Source organism: Biomphalaria glabrata, chromosome 10, assembly GCF_947242115.1.
Source record: "Biomphalaria glabrata chromosome 10, xgBioGlab47.1, whole genome shotgun sequence".
Taxonomy (NCBI): Eukaryota; Metazoa; Mollusca; class Gastropoda; family Planorbidae; genus Biomphalaria; species Biomphalaria glabrata.
In genome coordinates this window covers 3,665,472-3,681,817 of record NC_074720.1, presented here as the reverse complement: position 1 = coordinate 3,681,817, position 16,346 = coordinate 3,665,472, and the positions used below count along the sequence as shown (strand labels likewise).

Sequence of the window (16,346 nt, the reverse complement as noted above, 5' to 3'; positions counted from 1 at the left end):
CCCGTCATGATGATGTTATCAGGCCCGTCATGTGATGTTATCAAGCCCGTCATGTGATGTTATCAGACCCGACATGATGCTGTATAATTAGGCCTCTCTGATGTGGTTTTATTCGTCCCACAGCATAATCAAGCCACAGAAATACTTAGTTCCAATTCAACTCCACGTTTTTAGCTGCCCCCACGATAAGAAAATCCACAATTACTTTTGTGCTGTCTGTCTGTCCGTCCGACCGTCCCGTTAAGATTTCAAATACTTGGACTACAAAGGATGTTGAAAATCCGATATCATGATATTATGAATCTTGAAAAGTTCTTGTGCAACGGCTAATTTTTAAGAAAGCGAACATTTTAATTTTGAAACGTACATTTAGGTATATTTCATCAATAGAAATACATCATTTTGAAAACTATTCACAATTCATAGTAAAAAAAAACAACAACAGGCGAGCAATAGTAATAACAGTATATAATGTTCTGTATATTTTTGAAACATTAATGCAAATGGTTTTGTTCTTTTGTATAACTAAAGTGGGCACGACATGGCCTAAATTGTGCCGATGTGCCATCAAATCTATAATTAAAGTGTTTTCTGCTATGCATGCTACTGATAATTAAAGAAAGTGTTTATTTTTGTTTTAACAGGAAAAGAATGCATTTAATTTTTATATGTATCAAATATACAGCAAGAATTCAAAAGCAGTGTTCTTATATAATATATGATTATAATATTACAAGTGGAATGCAATTTTAATACACACTTAGCCGAAGGGAAAGGCTTCTTCCTTTAGGGACTTAAGGCCTTGAATGCGAGATTGACCTTTGTCGTGGATGAATGTGTGTATGTATGTATAATCTATTTTTACAATCTGCGCGAATGACCGGAAGTGTGTTTTGTTGTCAGAGAGAGACCAGCGTGTGTGATATGCAGTAAAGCTGATTAAAGTTTATGTGTTTGATCTAGTGGTTTCATTGTTTTATTTCGTTAACTACAGCTGAACCAGGGACACTTAGAGACGTAGCGAGAACTACGGTAGATGTTATCGAGTTAATTAGTATAAATAGAATAGGAAATTGTGACAACCTTTAATAAAATCATCAATTAGATCAGCGGTTCTCAACCTTTTTGTTTAGCTTGGCGACCCCCCAACATTAAATTATTTTCGTTTATAAGTATGATGTTACAAAATTATAATTGGAGGCCTCGTGTAAATATCTGATTTGCATTGCCAAAGCTTAATGTTTAATCGCGGTACATTATGTCATTATAGTCTTGAAATATATTTATGTCTCCTTATTATCTTATTACAAATAAATGAAATTATTTCTTGTTGACGAGCATCTATTTACGTTAGTATGTCCTATTCACATTCCACACACGTGACAATTTTCTGTATTTCAATTGGGTAACTAACAGGCTGTTTCCAGAAATAAATATATTATTGCAAATGGAAGAAGAGGGTGCAATTGAGACTAACCGGAACATGGCGGCAATCGCTTGATCCAGAATTGTGAATGCCTATTTATAGAGAAATGTTTGACTGTTAAACTATTTATGTCTCCTAAAAATCTTTCACTTTGACTTTCATTGCATTTAGCAAGTGCTAATGAGATGAGGAGTAGATTTGAAAAGTAAGGGGGGAGGGGGGAAATGTCTGCACACCTGCGCAAATGTTCTTTCACAGAAATAATCATTTTATCTGTTTGCCAGGTTCATGGTACATCTAATTACTGTCATAGGGAGCATATGAAGGTTAGAAGAATGTCAATGTTAGTTTCTGTACTAATGACATACTGGGGGTTTTCAATTCCTGCATAACCTAATCCTGGTGCAGGCACAGGAAGCAGTGGTGTCCAGGAGCTGCGGGGAGACAACCGGTGTCATTTGAACTGAATAGGGGAGCCATGAGGAACTACTAAAAACAACAGACAGATCCCTAGCAGGGCACTATGGGAAGCCCATGCTTTCCTCCACCGCTACCATTTGGAGTTCGTTCAATGTTCATGTTGTCCATGGTGTTACGGATTTCTAAACGGAGTTTACGTATTAATTCAAAATTTTGGATGCCTTATTCAACCTTTTTTAAAACGTACATTTTTTAGTTTATATATTACATATTTCACACATTATTTTATTTTCATAAATCTCTTAGGTTAGTTAAAGAAGGCGTAGATACTTCTACAACATTTTAATTATAATGAAGAACACTGACTATTAAATTAACAGATGATAGATAGTTAAGTAATAAACGTATACAATGTATATCTGCTGCTCAATCAAAATGTTCGAAATTAATTCTGATTCAGTTGTCTGTATTACCTATCCTCGAACAACAATATATTTAGTAAATTTCAATGGGGAAAAACTTATTATGTGACAAGTTACATATGTTAGAATGGGAAAAAAAAAATACATATTTTCGATGCACATAAGCGACCCCTGACAAATAGTCAATCGACCCCCGATAGGGTCGCGACCCACAGGTTGAGAACCCCAGATTCACACTAGATGATCATTTAAAAAACATCTGTTATGCCAGATTCACACTAGATGATCATTTAAAAAAACATCTGTTTGGCCAGATTCACGCTAGATGATCATTTAAAAAACATCTGTTAGGCCAGATTCACACTAGATGATCATTTAAAAAACATCTGTTAGGCCAGATTCACACTAAATTCTATCATCAATACAATCAAGTCATTGAATGTTGATGATGTAATAATATTAATACCATAAATAAATCTGTGGTATCCTGTAATATCATGTGGTCTGTCGGCAGGGCCGGTTTTAGAGATTGCGGGGCCCTATGCGAAACTGATTGCGCGGGGCCTAGTCTGGGTAGGGATAAGGATAATAAGTGAAAATTAAGATTTTATATTAGAAAATAAATTCGTCTTTGCATTTTATACCAAGTACAAAATCTCGGTCAAATAATTAACTTTACGAGCCATCTACAGTAGAGGATAGTTTTCCAACAAAAAGCCGATAAACATTCAGATCTGCCTTTTAGATTTACTATCGACTAGCAAAATATCGCTTTTGATTTTTTTTTAAGAGGTCGAGATAGATTTAGATCTTTATTTATATGCCAGTGACTATTAAAGTAAATTAAGTATTCGAACTTCCTGTTTTGGTTTAAACCATGGTTAAAACTTACCTTATTAGTACATATGTTATAAAATGATATCTGGCAAAATCGTATTCTTTTTAATTGCGAGCAGGATTGGCCTTTTTCCAAATTGAATGACACCCCGAAATGACAATTTTGTCTTTTTTTTTCAGGACAGTTGTATGAGTTTTTCAGAAGATTGTAATAATTTCCGGAGATTTTCAGGACTTTTTTTTGTATATTTTGCATAGCTGCAGTAGCCTAAGGCCGGCCCTGTCTGTCGGCCTTACAATACTATAATATCGACAACACCTTTGACACGCAGACCTCTCTTGTTTTATATGGACGAAGGTACGGTTGTGGTAGTTGATAGTTTGTAGTTAATAGCTTCTGATATTTATATAGAAATTATAGTAATCCGAAATTTTACCTGCCTGAGTGGACCACTTCGGGGGCCATTTCTGAGTTTGTGATCAAACACAAACTCTATTTTTCTGGCCTTGTGATGCGGCCCGTGACACAATTTAGGATCTTTATACGAGCCTAATAGCATAAAAGATTGGGCCCCAATGAGATAGTTTATATGAGCCCAGAGCATAAAAGACGGCGCCGCTGAGGCAGTTTATATGAACCCAGAACGTAAAAGATTGGGCCCCATTGAGAGAGTTTATATGACCCAAGAGCTTAAAATATTGGGCTCCACTGTGGCAATTTATATGAGCCCAGAGCATAAAATATTGGTCCCCATTGAGGCTGTTTATATGAGCCCAGAGCGTAAAATATTGGGCCCCACTGTGGCAGTTTATATAAGCCCAGAGCTTCAAAGACTGGGCCCCACTGACGCAGATCTATTATAATCATGTTCTGTAAATTTTACTTACATTTAATGCCCTGAAGATCTACCATCAGTTCTGCCAACACGCATGCGCACTCCACAACAACCAGGACGCAGATGGTAATGAGAAACGGTCTGCTATTTATACATTTCAATGTTTTCTTTCTGCACCTGCAAAGCAGCAAATAGAAAAGTTACAAAATAAACGACCATTAAATGGATCAGAGAAGATGGTCAGAGATTAACAATATTCTCTCCCCATCTCTTCAATGGTAAAGTTGTGTAATTTCAATCAAGTTTTGTATCAATATTTCATTCAAATAAAGCAATGTACTTTTAGAGAGTACGTTGATCTAGTTTTATTTCTGAAGGGTGAGGGTGCGCAAGGGATGTGACGCAACTCGTAGTTTTACCTGTAACCGACGAAATTTCTTCAGCTAGCATAATATGGACCTGTTATTAAGAAATTGATTATCACGGGTATCAATCGCTAAAAGTATATAAAAGTAAAAATTGCATCTTGCTTAGAAGACAAGAATAGGGACATTTGGTTTCAAAACCGAGTGGTCTGAGTTCGAGTCCCATTGAAGACTGGGATTTTTACCTTCTAGATTTTCAGTATGTCCTTAAGTCTAACGAAGTCTTTACCTAAGTCTTTAATTAAGTCTACCCAAGTCTCTACCTAAGTCTACCCAAGTTTCTACCTAATTCTACCAACTCTTGAAGAACTTTTTTCATGAAAGATGCCTTTCCAAAACACTCACTATTCTTAAAGACAACCTGCACCCATTAAACCACTGTTACATAAGATCTGAACGAAGTGGTCGTCTCCTTTCCATTAGGACTAAAACAGAAAGATTTAAAAACTCCTTTATCTCACTTTCGGTCAGAGTGTTACAAGATCATCTGTCATCACGAGAAGTACATAGAAGTCAAATTCATAAAAGCGCTGGTTGTGAGTGTGTATGTGTTTCGTGTGTGAATGTTGTTCGTATTTGCATCTATATTGTTATTGTTACAGTAGTTACGCTGAGGTGGTTAATTGTAGTCCAACTGAATTTCCATTTGATGGGACCAATAAAAATTATATTATCTTATCTTCTATTATAACAAATGAACATTACATGATCTGAACAATACGTGGTAAGGTCTGAAAAATTCTTTTTTTTTTCAGACTACAAGGCAGATCTCTGTGGTCAACAGCTAACTAGGATGCCATGTGGTCAACACAACAACCCAGTCATCTAGCTTTCCTAGCTCTTAACAAGAACACACAGGAGCGATGATCTCAGCAACACACAAAAAAGTTCCGAACCAACATTTCCCAGCTGTTACACTCAATCTTATATAGTGCAGTGGTAATGGAACACAAGTACATTATAATCCAATATTTAGCCTTGATGCTCACCTACACCAGTACAGACCCAAGTTACAGAAATACTCACCCCGGTAGTTTATAACATTAGTGAAATATAATTCATCATCATCATCATCATCATCATCATCATCATCATTATCATCATCATCATCATCATCATCATCAAACTCCAATTGAGTGAGGGTTCAAGAGGCTCAAATCCTCTCTTGCAAAAGCCCTGGACAGAAACCCTGCTGTCTTGCGTAGTGCGTAAATGTCACCATACAGGTCGAGAATTTTTGGTTTCAGCAAGTCTGGGGCAGTCAAACAGAATATGAGGCACGGTTTCCTCTTCTTCCCCACAGCGGGGGGCACCGTGAATCGAAATTTGGCCATAGCCGTGAGAAATATGACCAAACAGGACAATGGGCAGTCCTGCACTGTGCTATAATAGCTTGCTCAGGCCTGGACAGCCTCCACCACGGGGAAGTGCAGTCAGGGCGCCTCATGCGCTCCCAGACTCCACGGGCTTTTTGGGACTTGTCCCAGCACTCAAACCACTTTTCCATTTCTGTTGTTGTTGTTTTTTTAATTATAGCCAGAGCATGATGAAAGTTTACAGCCTGATCATTGGGTGGAATTTGCCCTACCTGGTGGGCCAAGGAGTCCGCAATAGTGTTGCCAGTCACACCTATGTGATTCGGTACCCACTGCATTATTACAGGGGTGCCATAGCGTTGCTTTATGTTGTGTAAACATAATTGGTGGATTCAAGTACGTATACACATGTGTGCCAATCTCAGCAGCAAGGTGAACACAACACATTCGTTCAACACGTGAGTCAATAAGAAAAAAGTATCTTTAAAGTTTGGTAATCACTTCCAACCGTGTAAATCAGGCCACCCAGGCTTCGGAGAGAATGTATTTACTTTTTAATTAAATTATTGATCTAATCATTTTATATTTTTATGACACTCTTAATGACTTTATAGCGGATGAATATTTTCGTCTTGGTAGTCTCCCTTTAATTGTTACCATATATAATATACACTCTTGAACTGGTAGAGAAACATGCTATGAACGAGTTAAGGAGTTTTCAAGAATAAAATTTATCAAGGTAATTTAATGAATCCAAATGTAACGTGAGAGCTGAGTGGTTAAACGCTTGGCTTCCGAGTCCTGGGTTCGAAACTCGGTGAAGACTGAGATTTTGAATTTCGCGTTTTTTAGGGCACACCTGAGTTCACTGTTTTAAATTCAATTTATGAGAACGAGACTATATTTAAGAGACTTCTGTTTTAAAGTGATACAAATACAGCAAAGGGACATAATCAAGATAAAGTGATAAGTAGGAAAGGGGGAGGGGCGGCGTAACTGAACCGAAGAAAAATACAAAGAAAGTGAAAATAAAAAGGAACATTGGGACAGATTTTAAAAGTCAATGCTAGTTGTTATGTGTGTGATTACTTGATTCTTGAATGATGTAGAATAATAATAATAATAATAATAATAATAATCTTTAATGTCCGTATGGAAATTTGTCTTACAATTTTTGCATTACACCAAACAAAAAACATTATAACTAGAATGTCTATAAGAAACAACCATTACTGCAACTCCATTGTATATAGTCTAAATAATTATTATTAACTCACAATCCGGATTGCGGTCCGAACACATATACATATTAATGAAATAACTTGATAAGACTTCTAGAACTTGAAAATAGAATTTAATCCATAACATGAAAGGGCACAGTCCATATGTCAACAGTCCTTCTAAATTGATGTCTTGCCACGCCATAGGAGTAAGTCGTTCGTTCGTTGTTTTTTTAACCGTCGTGTTATCCCATAATTCCTTATTTTGTTAATATCCCATAATTCCCTAGTTCCGTCTAAAATAGTCTATTTATAGTCTCTTCACTCCAATTTCTTCTTCTTCTTCATCGTTCTCATTGTTATGTTGGAGTGTTCATATGACTAGACCAATACATGAGATGAACTGCGCAGTGGTTTCCAAATCAGGGAGCTCTCCATATAGTTTTCTTTCTATTGGGGTGATTTTGGGCCAATGTCTTATACGGGCCTCTTGGTAGAGAGAGCAGTTTTGGAGGACGTGGTCGGCATTTTCTGGTGATACTCCACATGGGCAGATTTCACTGGTTCCAATTTTGAGCTTCCGGAACATGTGTTTTCACTCCAATGAAATTCCCGATTAAACTAAACCTATAACACAGTGGCGTTTTATTGAAAGACCACTAAATCTGTCATCTAAATAACCGATTTGTGTGCTGCAATCGCAGGCCCTAAGAAAGTGCTAAACGACATTGACGATGCGTTGATCTAGATCAGTGCTTCTATATTCTGTACACCGGAAACTCCGAAAAAAATACATATTTATAGATTCCCCCCCCCCCCATTTATGGAAATATCCCGTTAAGAAACTACACATAAAGAGGAGACTACTTTATCGTTCTTCCCAACTTGACACACCTCCAGGAAAATGGCGCCCCGGGTGCATGATATTTGTTTGCTATTACTTTTATTAATCACTAGCAGGACACACCGACGACTACGCCCGTTGATTTGTTCTCAGGCTTTTTATTGATAATAATGTCCGAAACACACTTTTATTTTTTTGAATTTTTATAAACGGGCCATATTTTAAGGATCAACCTAACATACTTTTTACAAAGCTTATATCAACTCTGTCTGTTAAAAAGTGTGTACACGTGTGCACAGGTTGCTGAGGAAAAAAGAACAACGCTGGCAGAAGAAAAACGTCAGAGAAGAAAAGCAAGGCTCCAGCTGGAATAACCTGCCCAGTGTGCAGCCGAACATTCCGGGCTCACATAGGTCTCACCAGCCACATGAAAAGGCATAGAACCCCAGTGCAAAGCCCTCAGCCCCCTGGATGATAAAGTGGTCTTCATCGAACCACGATGGACGAACTATATATATATATATATATATATACACGTTATTTCATCCACGCCCATTCTCGGATGAAGTTGAAACTTCCTACAATTAGTCATTAACATAGACAAGACATGTGAATTAATATAAAGAAAAGTAACCATTTAATAAATTAATCACTGGTAATTCATTATTTTGTTTGATACCGCCAAAAAGGAAAACTAATTATTCAGTATTCACAGATGTGGCTAAATTTGTTGGGTTTAGTCCACTTAAATAACGCTATTTCCTCCTCGCGCATTCTCCAATCAAGTTGATACCTTAAACAATTATTTTCAATATCAGTTATCAATTAATTATTGATTATTAATTTTTTTGTTTCCTATCGAATAAAAGAAATAACGTGTACATTACTGATATAGTTTTAAGGGCGGAGTTCTTCCCCTTTAGATAAGCTTTGTTGTTTTGTTTTTTAAGGGATTCTAAAAATGTTATGTTTGTTTAGCCCGTGAATTTGTGTATCTGTTGCAATGAAATTTTACGGCCTCGCTCTCTCAATTTTTTTTTTCTGTCTCTCTGTCTCTATTTCTTCGCTCTATGGAACTTCTTTTTCTTTTAAACTGCGCGTCCTAATTTCTCCGACATAGACTTTTGACTTTATTTAAACCATTGCTACTCGCTAGGACTAGTTCGTGCTGGTGCTCCTTCTTCCCTAGTGCCATTACAGCATGGAACGTGCGGCCTGAGACCAGCCAGGAAAACCAATGACTTAACAGAGTCAGGATGGCTGCCTGGTCGTGCGGTTTGCACGCTGGACTGTCGTTCGAATTTATCGACGGTCGAGGGTTCAAACCCTGCCCGCTCCCATCCCCCGTCGTCCTGCGGGAGGTTTGGACTAGGAAGTAAACTATCTTCAACTCTGAAGGAACATCCGAAACATGTAAAAACAAAAGAAAACATTTTACAGAGTTAACAATTTCTAATTAGCATACACTACTAGATTGACAGATACATACGCATAACCCGTAATTATCTTCCCTTTGAAGGAACTTATTTTAAAGATAAGAAAGAGAAGGAGACATTCCCAGTCTGGTGTTTGATTGTTATGTCCTGATTAAGGAAGTACTTAATTAGTTCCTGAAACAGTCATTCAAACATTGCTATGACGTCATGTGGAACACGACAGAAATGTCACAGACGCCATCACATGCCTGGGGGCGTAAAGTCTCTTATAGGATATCATTAGAGCCGAGTCCTTACCCTTTTACTTGTCGAAACGCCTCACAGAAACACACACTTGTGTTAATACTGGTGAAATAAACACAAGCACACACACACACAAGTATGACAACACGCTCTCACCTAGTCTTGCGAACACATTCTGGGTTTTATTTGGCCCTTCAAGGTTTTTTTTAATTGGAAGAAAAGGGATGTGTGTGTGTGTGAGTCAATGTGTGTGTCTGAGTGTGTGTGTGTGTGTCTGAGTGTGTTTCTTGTAGTTGTTGTTACAATTGTCCTAGTTATTGTTGTTGTTTGTTGTTGTTTGTTGTTGTTTTCTGTTGATTTCTGTTGATTGTTGTTTGTTGTTGTTTTCTGTTGTTTGTTGTTGTTTTCTGTTGTTTGTTGTTGTTTTCTATTGTTTGTTGTTGTTTTCTGTTGTTTGTTGTTGTTTTCTGTTGTTTTCTGTTGTTTGTTGTTGATTGTTGTTGTTTGTTGCTGTTTTCTGTTGTTTGTTGTTGTTTTCTGTTGTTTGTTGTTGATTTTTGTTGTTTGTTGTTGTTTTCTGTTGTTTGTTGTTGTTTTCTATTGTTTGTTGTTGTTTTCTGTTGTTTGTTGTTGTTTTCTGTTGTTTTCTGTTGTTTGTTGTTGATTGTTGATGTTTGTTGTTGTTTTCTGTTGTTTGTTGTTGATTTCTGTTGTTTGTTGTTTATTTATGTTGTTTGTTGTTGATTTCTGTTGTTTGTTGTTGATTTCTGTTGTTTGTTGTTGATTTCTGTTGTTTGTTGCTGTTTGTTGTTGATTGCTGTTGTTTGTTGTTGATTTCTGTTGTTTGTTGTTGATTGCTGTTGTTTGTTGTTGATTGCTGTTGTTTGTTGTTGTTTGTTGTTGATTTCTGTTGTTTGTTGTTGTTTGTTGTTGATTTCTGTTAGATAATTGCAAAGACTTCAGTTATTTTTATCTTCACCTATCCATTAGTGACTTAGTCTGTCCCACCGCTGGGGTACCACACATGAACTGTCGACCGTTTTTCTCCATTCCTCTCTGTCTTTCCCCCTTAAGTCGAGTCTCTTCCAGTGACACGCCAGTCCACTCTTTTCCATTGTTTTCTATGTCTGCCTCTTCTTCTTTTCCTGGTACTGTTCCCCGAAGGAAGGTCTTTGTGAGTCCTGAGGACCTTGTAATATGACCATAAAATTTTAGTTGACGTATTTTTTTTACAATTGTCAGCAGGCCCGATTGCTGGATTAATCCTGTTTCTAATCTATTCATGTGTGATAGGTCTTTCTATGGGATGCCTGAAATCCTTCTATAGAATCTCAATTCCATTGCAAGGATCCTCCTCTCTAGTTCTGCAGTCATTGTCAAAGATTCGCAAGAATACAAGAATGTGACCATGACCAAGGAGCGCTGACAAATCAGTCTGATTATAGTGTGGAGGATTTTCAACATCCTTTTTTTTAAGTTTTGCTGTGGACTTTTGCAAGTGCTGCTGTGGACTTTTGCAAGTGCTGCTGTGGACTTTTGCAAGTGCTGCTGTGGACTTTTGCAAGTGCTGCTGTGGACTTTTGCAAGTGCTGCTGTGGACTTTTGCAAGTGCTGCTGTGGACTTTTGCAAGTGCTGCTGTGGACTTTTGCAAGTGCTGCTGTGGACTTTTGCAAGTGCTGCTGTGGACTTTTGCAAGTGCTGCTGTGGACTTTTGCAATTCTGGCTGTCACATCATTGTATGTGACATGGATTAGGGGGAATAACTTTTTGTTGTGTTTCACGTGAAAGTGAAACCTCATCGAGAATCAAGGGGCCACAGTTGCATTGTGGGAAAAAGAAAATCTGCGGGCCATTTCAATTTTCGACAGTTGTGTCGCGGGCCACATCAACAAAAAAGATTATGTTAAAAAAATACAATAAATCATTTTTTATTACGAACTCCTGAATCTAGTGCTCACCTTAATTAATAATAGGCTTACTCTAAACCAATTTTTAAATATAAGGCTGCATAGATGTGACGCCAAGTCGCTGAACTTAATCTAGAAGTCTAGATGTTCGTCCATGAGACGATGTCGTAACATGGGTCTCGCACGATCCATTCACTACAACTGTTTATACTTCTGGCACGTTCGCTAGTCATGCCCCCATCCCTCCTCAATAATTTCTCTAATGAAGAGAAAGATCTTCTGTTGTGGTTGAAACTTCTTTGACAGGACTTCGCCAGTGGTGGTCCCATTGCATGCTCCTCATAGCTACTAACTTCTATGATTTAAAAACTGCTATTTGAACCGTGAATTAATGCCTAGGTTTTGAGCGGTATCAGATGTGTCGGTAGACTCGTCAGAGTCGAAAGTAAACATTTTGAAATATGATTTTTTTTTCTGATGGTTTTGAATGAAATGAGATTTTTACCCATATCTTTTAATAGCCTTCTAATCGACATGACAAAGGCTGACGGCTCCAACAACATTCTTCTTTTCAGGACACATTTCTTCCACCATAGCTAGGAAGTATTTTTTGATGTATTCTTCTCGGAAAATGGCTTCATGTCTCGTCAATCCTCCATTCTAGGTGTAATCTAACAATCGCGGCTCCAACCAAGAATGCCGTCTTATTTGTTTATGTGTTTGGTTTCATAAAGCTGTTGAATGCTACGTTCTTGTAAAAGAGCAACTCTTTCTATATAAAACAAATCTGTTGGCTTATCGGTAACAATTCATTTACCCTAACGTAGGCAAATATTTGTTTTAATGGAGAGGAAATTTTTTACATTTTGTACCGACGTTTTGGCAGGCCGGATGGAACAAGGTCGCGGGCCGGATGTGACCCGCGGGCCGTATTTTGGGCATCACTGGGTTAGCGTATTCAATAACAAAAATTACACGTCATTTCAATTTTTCTTCCTTTCAGTTGGCAACACGGAAGTTAATTTTAGGGTCCTTGACATTGTTTAGTTTGGCATGATAATCTCGTCACGTCGATGCAAATCCAGCTCTATGATATTGTTACGTATTTCTGAATCTTCTGGCTAGATGTATTAGTAGGCACACAAATAAAAACACAGCAAAGAACTTGACGACTAAACTTTCAGTTTCATATAACTTTAATGACTATTAACTCTAACAATTCGTTACTGTAACATGTAGCGTAGAAGACTGTACAATATCTGTCAGTTTACAGTTAGCTATACTTCGTTGCAATTCATCTCTTCACTTCGTTGCAATTCATCTCTTCTCAACTTTCCTCGAGCCGTATTCCACAGAACAGACCAACGACACACTTCCCAGTGTCGCTCCAGGTCTCCTAAAGCTGAACCAAGTCGTAACAGACCAACGACACACTTCCCAGTGTCGCTCCAGGTCTCCCAAAGCTGAACCAAGTCGTACTCTAGTCTACCACATCAGAGCCGCACACGTCTTACATCGACTGTATCGACTGTAACGGCTCAAGTCCACTGTAGTTCGCTGTATAGACTTTAACGACAGTAGTCCACTCCAGTTAACTCTACCCTAGTTAACTTGCATCGAGTCGTACACATTTCTCTTCCACAGAGCCGCACACGTCTTACATAGTCTGTATCGACTGTAACGGCTCACTCACGACTCCATACGACTGACTTTCACATTAACTCTCTGGCTTATATAGAGTCCCTAATCGCTTGTCCAAAGTTGCACAAACACGGCTAGTATTCTCTGAAATAACACGTGAGGAAACGTCACATCCTGTCTCTATTTATACACGTAGATTCCAGAAAACACTCGATGCAGTGTCATCAAGTCGGGGTCACACGTAGTGACCTTTATCTGTCACTGTTCATTAGTAATTGTCCCCCTACTTAGATCTGTTCGTCCCCTGGAACAACACGTGTGGACACGTCACATCCTGTCTTTGTTTGCACATGTAGATTCCAGGGAACACTAGTTGCTGTGTCATCTCGCCGGGGTCATACGTTGACCTCTACCTATCACTGTTCATTTGTAACACTGCCCCCTTCTTAGATCTGTTCGTCCCGAACAGATTCTACTTCATCACGATACTGATGAAATCGATCGACGATCAATTAGGAAGCTTTGGTGGTTGCCCCCTTCTTAGAGATGTTCTTTCAATCTGGCCGTTGTCCATCTTCTTTCCATAGAAGAATGGGAGCCAAATCCTCATTTTTCAGCAGGTCCTCACAAATGTTTTCATCAATCTTGGTATGGAAACATCGATCTTCAGATGACGACATTGGGCACTCTTGTCGAGAAAATTCATCAGCATTCTAACGAGTTCGTGCTTCACTGGCTGAGTTTTACATTCTCCAGCATCTTTTTACAGAGCTTCTTCAGAGATACACAGGTTCATCACAGTACAGCAATATTCACATGTTCTTCTTACAACAGCAACTGACTTTGGGTTTGTACGATGTCTGTTGGGTTGATCTTCTTGTACAGTTTTATTTGTACAGTTCTATCTCAGATGGTTACTCACTTCACAGTTCTGGCATCTTACACTAGTTCTGTCCTTCTTGCTTCTGACTTGATTATCGTTCTTCTAAAACCTCTGTTATACTTCATCAAACCTATTCTAATGAGGAATGTTCTTAGATTATTCTTTAGTGGCTTCACACTTTCAACTGATTCTAAGACTAAGACTAAGACTAAGACTGCTTTATTGATCCTTACGGAAATTTGTTGTGATTACAAGGACTCGTTTCTCATATAAAGACAACACAACAGAAAAATACACATAAATACAACAGACAACATAAAGAGTTCATTCAGCGACTACACACAGGTATCTTGGTGCATTTCATGTTCCCTGATCAATGAGTGGCGGTGATAGAGTCTGACCGAGTGAGGTACGAACGAGTTTTTGTACCGCTCCGTTCTTGTTTTGATTGACAGCAGTCGCCCACTTCGCGACGACCTGGCGTAGTTCTGATGGAGCGGGTGGCCGTTGTCTTCCAAGATTTTTTCGATTTTTCTTAGGCACGTTTGTTCAAAAAGTTCCTTTAAATGTGGTAATGTTGTGAGTGTAATTTTTGATGCTTTTTTAATGATGTTTTCTAGACGTTGCAACAGTTTAGATGAGGCGTTGCCTTGCCAACAACTTATTCCGTATGTTAGCAGATTTTGTACTGTCGCGCCGTAAAATGTCTCAAGGATCTTCTTGTTTAATTTAAAACTGTTGAGTTTGTATAGAAAAAAGAGTCGCTGGGCTGTTTTCTTTGTCAGAGTTCCAAGGTGGTCTTCCCATGAAAGCTTGTTGTTGATGATAATGCCTAGATATTTATATGCCTTTACTTGTTCTATAGATGTAGTGTTTATTTGCAGTTCACGTATAGTTTGTTTTTTCTTTCTAAAATCTATTATAAGTTCTTTAGTTTTTGTTACATTTAGTTCTAGAAAGTTGTCGGTGCACCAGTTTGTAAACTCTTCTATCGAGCTTCGATACTGAGTTTCGTCTCCTGAAATAAGACCGACTATGGCAGTATCATCAGCGAATTTAATGAGTTTAACTGAGTCATAGATGCTTCTTATGTCATTAGTGTAAAGAGTGTATAGCACAGGAGAAAGTACACAACCTTGTGGAGCACCCGTACATAGTACTCGAGTTGACGATTTGGTGTTGTTGACTTTAACATACTGGGGCCGTTGGGTTAAAAAGTTTAGAACCCATGCTTGCAAGTAAGGGCTTACATTTAAGTTACTCAGTTTGTTTATCATTAGATGTGGCTGTATGGTATTGAAAGCCGAGGAGAAATCTACGAAGAGGACTCGTGCATATGTTTTGGGTATATCGAGATGCTTATAAAGCTGGTCCAAAAGCAATAGAATGGCATCCTCAGTTCCGTAAGGCTTTCTTCTTTGGTTTATGGTCCCGGACAGAATCTTTCTAAAATAATGGGCTGTGGAGTTTCATTAGTGCAGGTGGGGGGTTCTATCAGTGGGAGAAGTGGTGGGCTTGTTTTCTAACAACTTGGGCTATGGAGTTTCATAAATGCAGGTGGGGGTCTATCAGTGGGAGAAGGGGTGGGTTTGTATCTTGATCTTGTTGGAGCCATCCACGTTGCACTCTGCATATGTCGTTTTCTCCGCCTCCTCAATTTGATATTTCTTTGGTTGCGTTGATGTCGTTGTCGTTGTCTTGCTTTCCTGTCGATCAATGCTGATGGCAGCGACTTAGCACATAGGAAGGCATTGCATTTCATAGCTGTAGTCATCAAGACTGTTGATCTAACAAGTTGCTTCAGCATTATTCTTCGATGGGTGCTTTGCGAATGAGCTGCAAGTCCACTTGAAGGCAAGTTGTCAAACACGTCATCACCTTCATCCGAGTCTGGAGGACTCGACTGTGGGGCAGGTTGATAACATTCAACGTGCAAAGGTCCATCAACTTCAGCATCAGTTTCTATTGTAATTCCTTGACTATCACCAGGGCTTCTCACGCCTACCTTGATAGCTGTACAAGCTTCTGTTAAGTCTAGAGCTTGTTGGTGTATTTCTTGGCATTCACAGTCTTCTTGCATAGCTACGTACGTACAGTTCTTGTCAAACGCATGAGTGCAGTAATCAAGCTTCGAGTTCCTCTCGTAGACAATGGCTGATAGACAGAAGTCTTTAAGGCCCACAGCAACAGGCTTGGACGCAGACCCAACGTTGTCTTGATCTGTTTGGCTAGTTGAGGTACTCATATCAGGTATATCTATAGCTAAAGCTTCGGTCAAACTATAGGTCTCTTTTATTGTTTCTTCAGCGGTCTCATTCTGCTTTTCGTTGAAACAGAAACAGCTACCGTCTCTTTTCATTTCTTGTGGGCCACATTCGTTTGGTTTGCTATCACAGTCACAGACAGCACAACCATCACCAGCATCCCTATCGTAATTGTCTGTATCGCCACATACTTGGTTGGACAATTGTTCGCTGTTCATCAATGGT

At 38.7% G+C, this 16,346-nt stretch overlaps 1 protein-coding gene across 4 annotated transcripts in view; it reads right to left on the bottom strand.

Moving 5' to 3' along the window:
- Nucleotides 1–16,346, bottom strand: part of LOC106052984 (uncharacterized) — a 181,471-nt gene that overhangs the window by 86,797 nt on the left and 78,328 nt on the right. For all 4 annotated transcript variants that reach the window (XM_056044205.1, XM_056044208.1, XM_056044207.1 and 1 more), the window contains exon 4: nucleotides 3,994–4,118. In XM_056044205.1, the coding sequence (XP_055900180.1) occupies nucleotides 3,994–4,118 (125 nt within the window). The remainder of the gene's footprint in view (nucleotides 1–3,993; nucleotides 4,119–16,346) is intronic.